The 7643-nt window shown below is 39.3% G+C and overlaps 1 protein-coding gene across 6 annotated transcripts in view; it reads left to right on the forward strand.

Moving 5' to 3' along the window:
• crb1 (crumbs cell polarity complex component 1) overlaps positions 1-7643 on the forward strand; it is a 37467-nt gene that overhangs the window by 1394 nt on the left and 28430 nt on the right. For 5 of the 6 annotated variants that reach the window (XR_533492.2, XR_001776536.1, XM_017304384.1 and 2 more), the window contains exons 2-5: positions 3521-3757; positions 5120-5315; positions 5666-5805; positions 5883-6071. Coding sequence is in view for 3 of the 6 variants with exons in the window: in XM_017304384.1 (XP_017159873.1) it covers positions 3521-3757; positions 5120-5315; positions 5666-5805; positions 5883-6071 (762 nt within the window). In the remaining 3 variants the exon portion in view is untranslated. Of the gene's footprint in view, positions 1-3520; positions 3758-5119; positions 5316-5665; positions 5806-5882; positions 6072-7161; positions 7353-7643 lie in introns of those variants that run through there. The other variant, XR_001776537.1, reaches the window with a different exon arrangement.

Genomic DNA, 7643 nt, shown 5'->3' on the forward strand with positions numbered 1-7643 from the left:
ATTGTATATAAGCATTACAAGCTTTTTTGCACTACAGTTTTTTTAGTCTGAAGCCTTCAACTGCAGCCTAAGTCTAACTGCAGTCACAACTTTTTTTTTGCTCCAATAAAATCCTTTTTAATCTTGTAATTTTTGAATATTTTATTCCCATCTCCTGTAATTCTATTCTTGTTTCATGCATTTGAACCAATTCATGGTTGGAATTTCAATAGCATGTCTGTCGGATGACATCATTAGCTGGGTTAAGCTCTGTACAGTATCTGCACGTTGAAAAGATGATGTAACAGTGAAGGGGCAGCAATGACCCTCACAAAGATTCAGGAGAATCTGGGGAGAAGAGATTTCACACAAAAAAAAGGGTTTCTCTTCATTGTTCCACTTCTCTCCAAAACGTCTAATAAATAGCTGTTTTCTTATCTCCTCTGAAACAGAGGCACACCGCAGCAAAGTGTATCAGCACAGAGGTGATCGGGTCCCCAACATGAGGACCTCTCGATAGGCCCAAACAAAGAGCCTGAGCGGTAATTTGCATATGAAGGAGCCCTTACACTGCGGGAGGGGGCTGTGTGCTCTGAATTTTACTGAGCTCTGTCTCAAAGCATCACTGGTTTCAGCTGAAAAATAAATCAGGCATCCTCTATGACAATTACATTCAAACTATTTAGGTTTTACTGGGCTCAGAAGTAAAATGGACATGTAATGAATGCACCATCTGGTCCTTCTTGTTAATACAGATATGGTCAATACATCAATCGTCAACATATTCTGAATCAAACTCTATAGTCACAAATGGCAGCCTCTGGAGAAACCAGCTGGCCCTTTGTACAATTTGACCTCCATGGAGAAGATGTCCTTCTTCTTAAATGTCTCTCAGACTGATTGCACTCTTGAAGTTTGATTACTTTGCGTGATTATTGAAACATCTTAACAAATCGTTCCCTCTTAGTAATTCTTCTTGCATTAGTCATGTAAATCACACTTTCTAAATTGTCTTTTCTCCTTTCGATATTCATGTGATACTTTGAGGGCGTTTGGAAAGTACAGGCTGATTGTCACCCAACAGAGAGCAGCACTTCAGTACATCTGAAGACAAGCCTTCCCTCAGATCTGTTTTCTTTTTCACTCATTTTCTGGCCATCATTCTGAAAATAACATCTTCAGAATGATGTTTTGTTCGTTGTTGCTCTGGGAGAATGAGGAGAATGAACACAAATGTTTTTCTTGTGAAGTTTGTGTTGGTCTTTAGTCATGCAGTCCACAAATCCAGCAATTACAGAAGGCCTGCAAAAAGACCCAATATTGCTAAAACAACCAAAAGAAAACCTGTTTGTAATTAGCAAAACGCATCACATAGAGAACACAGCAACCATGTGGAAGAAGGAGCTTTGGGCAGATGAACCCTAAATTAAATACTAAAATTAACACAATTATACATTCCATACCATACCATACCATACCATACCATACCAACTTTATTTATAAAGCACTTTAAAACAACCACAGCTGATACAAAGTGCTGTACATTAAAACACAACATAATAAAAAAAAATAAAAAACTCTTACAGTTTAAAAACAAAAACATACACTCTAAAACTAGATCCCACAGGAGTTAAAAGCCAAGTAAAATAAATGGGTTTTAAGACGAACTTTAAAAGTGGACAGTGAAGGGGCCTCTCTGACCTGCAAAGGCAAGTCATTCCATAACTTAGGACCTATGACAGAGAAAGCCCTGTCCCCTCTGAGCTTCCTCCTGGATCTTGGTACCTCCAAGAGCAGCTGATCTGCTGACCTGAGTGACCGATAGGGTACGTAGGGGTGAAGAAGCTCAGAGAGGTAAGCCGGGGCAAGATTATGCAGTGATTTAAAAACAAACAAAAGAATTTTAAAATGAATCCTAAAATATACAGGCAGCCAGTGAAGTGAAGCCAGGACAGGGGTCACATGCTCCCTCTTCCGAGTTCCTGTCAAAAGTCTTGCAGCTGCATTATGAACCAGCTGCAGACGTGAGAGCAGCGACTGACTGACTCCCAGATAAAGTGCATTACAGTAATCCAGTCGAGTCGAGATAAAAGCGTGGATCACTGTTTCAAAATGTTGCCTGGAAAGAAAAGATTTCACTGATGCCAATCGCCTTAAATGATAAAAGCTGGACTTAACCACGGCTCTGATTTGGCTGTCCAATTTAAAATCACTGTCCACCTTAAAACCAAGGTCCGTAATAACATGTTTAAAATATACCTCCAAAGGTCCAAGGTCAACAGAGGAGGACTCACAGGAGCCACTGGGTCCAAACACAATCACCTCTGTTTTGTTTTCATTACAATTTAAAAAGTTCAAGGCCAACCAAGATTTAATATCACCAAGACATGCCAGGAAAAGTAATTTGGATATTTTAGTGGTTCCACACTTTGGATTCAAATACATGTGACTCAGAAAGAAAGTCCCTTAACATGTCGCAGATATGGAGAAAATACAACATTTGAATCTTGCAGGAATGTTATACCATCTTAGACAAAAAAGCAAAAGGCTTCGCTGGTTCCTTTTCTGGGCTGCACAGTGGCGCAGTTGGTAGAGCTGTTGCCTTGCAGCAAGAAGGTTCTGGGTTCGATTCCTGGCCCCGGTCTTTCTGCATGGAGTTTGCATGTTCTCCCTGTGCATGCATGGGTTTTCTCCGGGTTCTCCGGCTTCCTCCCACAGTCCAAAAACATGATTGTCAGGTTAATTGACCTCTCCAAATTGTCCCTAGGTGTGAGTATGTGTGTGCATTGTTGTTTGTCCTGTGTGTCTCTGTTGCCCTGCGACAAACTGGCGACCTGTCCAGGTGACCCCGCCTCTCGCCCGGAACGTTAGCTGGAGATGGGCACCAGCAACCCTCCCGACCTCACTGAGGGACAAGGGTGCAAGAAAATGGATGGATGGATGGATGGATGGATGGGTTCTGTTTCTCTGTTTGTGTGCCAGAGCGCAGAGCAGCTGGAGGTGAAGGAGTCATCACAAGGCTCTAATCAATCAATCAGAAGCAGACTTTGGGAAAGCGCACCTGTTTTGTCTTGTTAATAAGTAATATGGATTCTACAATCTTTTCTTCTACCACGTATTTTGGTTTCAGGAAAAAACATAAATGGAAACAAACTCTCAGATGAAACCACCTCAAGGTGTTTCCACTAAAATAAAAAGACAGGTATACAGTTGAAGTTTAACACATTTAAAGAAACATTTAAAGGTAACCAGTTAGTGACTATTTTAAAAGCTTTCCTGGTTTCTAAAAAACTATGAAACTAACACAGGATCATTCATATCTGGAAGAGTTGGGACTATTTCTGTGTGTTCTGACTGTTGTGACTAAATTATAGGATATTTTTAACAGATTTAATGAAAGCGGTCCTTGTTGGTGAAATGCCAGATCAATGTTCACTCTTTTAAGAAAGATGTATGCTTTGCTAACTAAAAAATCTTGAATGTGTTCCAGTAAATGAAAACATCTTCAAAGTTTGATATTAAATAACACATCACGCTCTAGGTGCGTCCCCTGACAATCTGTCTCAGACTCCGGACCCCTGCCTCCCAAACCCGTGCCAAAATCAGGCAATATGCAGAACTCGTGGGAACGGCTACTCCTGCTTCTGCGTGCCAGGTTTCCAGGGCGCTCACTGCCAGATAGACGTGAACGAGTGTGCTTCACAGCCCTGCAGGAACGGAGCCACCTGTGTGGACGGAGTGGGACGGTTCTCCTGTTTGTGTCCTCCTGGATTCACAGGTGAGTGTTTGACGTTCCAACGCCGGATTAAAGCTAAAAGTGTAGACGTTTTGTAGACGACTTTTTAATATATTTTTATGTTATCTTATGCTAACTTATAAGTATGACACAGTCTGTATGGACGGCATTTATGTTTTAGCATCTTATGGTTTACAGTGTCTTTCAAAACAACACATTTTGTCACATCACAACCACAAACTTTTTTTTTGTGGAGATTTTATGTGACAGATCTACAAACACTAGTCGATACATAAAGACTAGCCTGTGTGAAATATCATATAAATATATTTATATTTTGTAAATATGAATGTGGTTCCAGACTAGACAGTCATTTACATGATCTTTTCTAAATCTGAAAGAAAGCATTTCCTTATTTATAACACTGATACCAAATTCACAAGATGTTCAACATGATCTCATTTTAATTTTTTTATATTTATGTAGGAGTTCTTCTAAACTCATAATAACTAATAATAACACTTCATTATTAATATATGACTTTATTCTCATATTATGTTATGTCCTTATTCTGGCAATGTTATTACATTATTCTTGTATTATTATGGCTTTATTCTCCTATTACCATGACCTTATTGTGGTAATATTTTATTTATGTAATTTATTCTTGTATCACTGTGATTTATTCTTGTCATAATATGACTTTATTCTCCTATGACTTTGATATGTTCTCATAATTAAATAAAAACAAAGGTAGCCATTTGAAGTGTATAAATACTTGCATTCTCTGCCTCATGCAACTCCTCTTCTCTGCCCCTCCAGACTAGCGGCAGCAGCAATTAGCAAACACCTTTTATATGGCTTAGTCCAACACTCCTAAGAACAGTTTTAAAGACGTATTGGCGAAATGTTGCTGTGATGATGTGCTGAAGGAATATTTGTTAGAGCAGGAGCTCCTTAAAGAGACAGGCCCAGTTTGATTTCACATTAAATTGCAAAATCACATTTCTTTTAAGTCATATTTGATTTTTATAGTATTTTTGTAACAAGTGAAGGTAACATAATGACTGGATGTGCTAAAAATGGCTTTATGTTCCTGGTAAATACATATTACCGTCCCTTAGCAACTCTTGCAGGCAGGTTACTCAAAGAGAAAAGGTAATCATTCAGATTTCTGCAGGAGACAACCCACATAGGGATAGAATCCTGCATACAAAGCACGGTTTGTTTCCAAAGTTTAGACCAGCTGCAGAAAGGGAAGCTTTCCTGTGACATAAAAAAAGAAACCCACGATCGCAGTCAGCCGACCTAAAAGCTTTGCCTATTTTTCACCGCCCGCCCCCAGCCTGTGCAGCTGGGCTCACCTGGACCCTGACATCTGTGTGGCTTTGATGATGTTCACAGGAACCACTTGTGAGCTCCAGGTCGACGAGTGTCAGTCACAGCCTTGTCTTCACCGTGGCACTTGTGTTAACCACGCCTCAGGCTTTTGGTGCATCTGCCATGTTGGTTTCCAAGGAGACCGATGCGAAATCGACACAGACGATTGCCAGGAGCAGCCATGCCAAAACGGGGCTCTGTGTGTTGACGGGGTGAATGAGTAAGTCTTTACAGATAAACGCGTGCCATCATGGAAACAGACTGAAGATCAAATATGGCTAGTTTATAAATTACTGACCAGCTTCTGTTGTATCAACAACAGATCTTTCATGTGTTTTGGTACCAACAGCAGCAGACCTCTTCCAGACCTCTCAGGTTTCCTGGTTCTGGTCTGAATCCCCAAAACCAGAATCAAACACGGAGAAGCAGCATTATTATTTTTTAAAGTTTTTATGATGTAAAGCACTTTGTTGATGAAAAATTCCGCATAAAAAAAACGTGATTTATTGATTGAAGGAACTTCTGAGAAAAATATTACAGCTACATTAACAAACTATGTGATTGTCTCAGATACAGCTGCGACTGCTCACACACAGCCTTCACTGGGCTGCACTGTGAAACGCTGCTGCCACAATGCAACTCTGATCCCTGCTTCAACAGCGCCATCTGTAAGGACAACCAGGGTAACTACACCTGTGAATGTTGGCCTGGTGAGAAAAATCGAATTTGCTTTTGTGCTCATGATGTTTTGATCTCATCATAACCGCAGTCTGATTCCTCATTTCAGGGTTCGAGGGCCGTAACTGTGAGATAGACATGAACGCGATCGAGTGCAGCAGTAGCAGCAGTCTGTGCATGAACGGTGGCAGGTGCCTGCAGAGGTCAGGGCAGGATCTGTACGGCAGCGAGCCTCTGCTGCCTGAACGCTACGAGTTCGCTGCAGGCTACATCTGCATCTGTCCTCCAGGAACAGCAGGTACACGGAAACCAGGGCTGCAATTAATCATTATTTTATTGATCAATTATTCTGTCTATAAATCACATTCTTCAGGTTTTTCATTTAACCACTTGAGCTTATTTTGTACAATATTAGAAATGCATAAAAATACAAAGAAACAAATAACTAAATTCTTTTTGTAAATTGTCAAATAGAAATTTTGCACCTAAAATGCAATAACATTCCTTTAGGGAACACTTGATCATTTGTAGCAAATGATGCATCTGCAGCTAAAAGAAATGCTTCTAACATCAACATGTAAGAAGGACTTTCTGCTCATCAGCACAGGGTAGGGCTGATCTGTGGAGTATTTTTTGGATTAACCGATTAATAATTTTATAGCAAAAGGTGCTTAATTGGAAATATTTTACAAAATTTGAACAAAGTGAAGAAAAAACTGAATCTTAAGGAGCTCTGGGAATTTCTGGGCATTAACAGACAAAGAAGGTTTTTTATCTTAAATGCGAAATGTATATATTTTTTGAACAGTTTTGGAATAGTGAGTGTGTTGTTCTTTTAGCAAATGTTCATTTTTTGAGTCTCTACACTCAAAGTGTCTATTTTCAACTAATATTTTGATCATGGCATAATGAAAGTTAGCCCTCTCAAAGACTTTTGTACACTCCACACTGGAACTAGATATTTTAAAAATTCAAATAAAACACAGCATCAAAAAACTATAAATAAAAGTAAATAAAAACCACACAACTGAAAGTATTTATATTGGATTATGATGTCTCTGAAAACAAGCATACTAATCATCAGAATGGAAATTATAACTAATCAATGACTAATTGATTAATTGCGTACTGTGACAGACTTACCAGTAATGAGAGTGGAAAAAATGTTTAAATTGTAACTTTTAAACTTGTACATTTTAACTTTAACTCCTTCGTAGCGAAAGATACATTTTGAAAACGCTCACATTATTTCTTGTGTCTGTCTGTGAGCTGCTGCCTGCTGATAATTGTGTTCTAAAAACCGACTCTCTGCCAGTGGCGGCGGCGGCTCTGACTCAGTAAGGTGGCTAAGTAGCATTAGCTTAATCCCCGGGGATCTGGCTTTGCTGGTCTCCTGACTGAACATATTCGCCTCGACATGCTTCGGAGCACACGGCCACACAGGCAGCAGAGCTTCACCGGGACGCAAACACAAACTAATATGAAGTCAAACAAGTTTGGGTCAGTTCTGGTTGCAAACGTGTCGGCATGATGTGGGAACCCGCACCATGGGTCTTGTGGATTTTGTTGCTTGTTGCAGGTAAACTGGAGCTTTTATTTACGTGAATAGATTTGGTAATGCTGTTACATAACAAGTCACCTGGTTCTTTCATGATTAATTATTGGTTTATTCAAACAGTTTAATGCTTAATAGATGTTTTATATTTTAAATTCTTTAATTTATGTTAAATTCATTTACCAGTGATTTTAAAAAAAATCTTTGTCAGATCTAAAAATGCTAAGTTAAGACAATGATGTAAAGATTTTGGAGGAAATAATTTGACCAGATTAATACATTTCTGCATATTACAGCAACAAAACACCTATATAT

Source organism: Poecilia reticulata, linkage group LG4, assembly GCF_000633615.1.
Source record: "Poecilia reticulata strain Guanapo linkage group LG4, Guppy_female_1.0+MT, whole genome shotgun sequence".
NCBI lineage: Eukaryota > Metazoa > Chordata > Actinopteri > Cyprinodontiformes > Poeciliidae > Poecilia > Poecilia reticulata.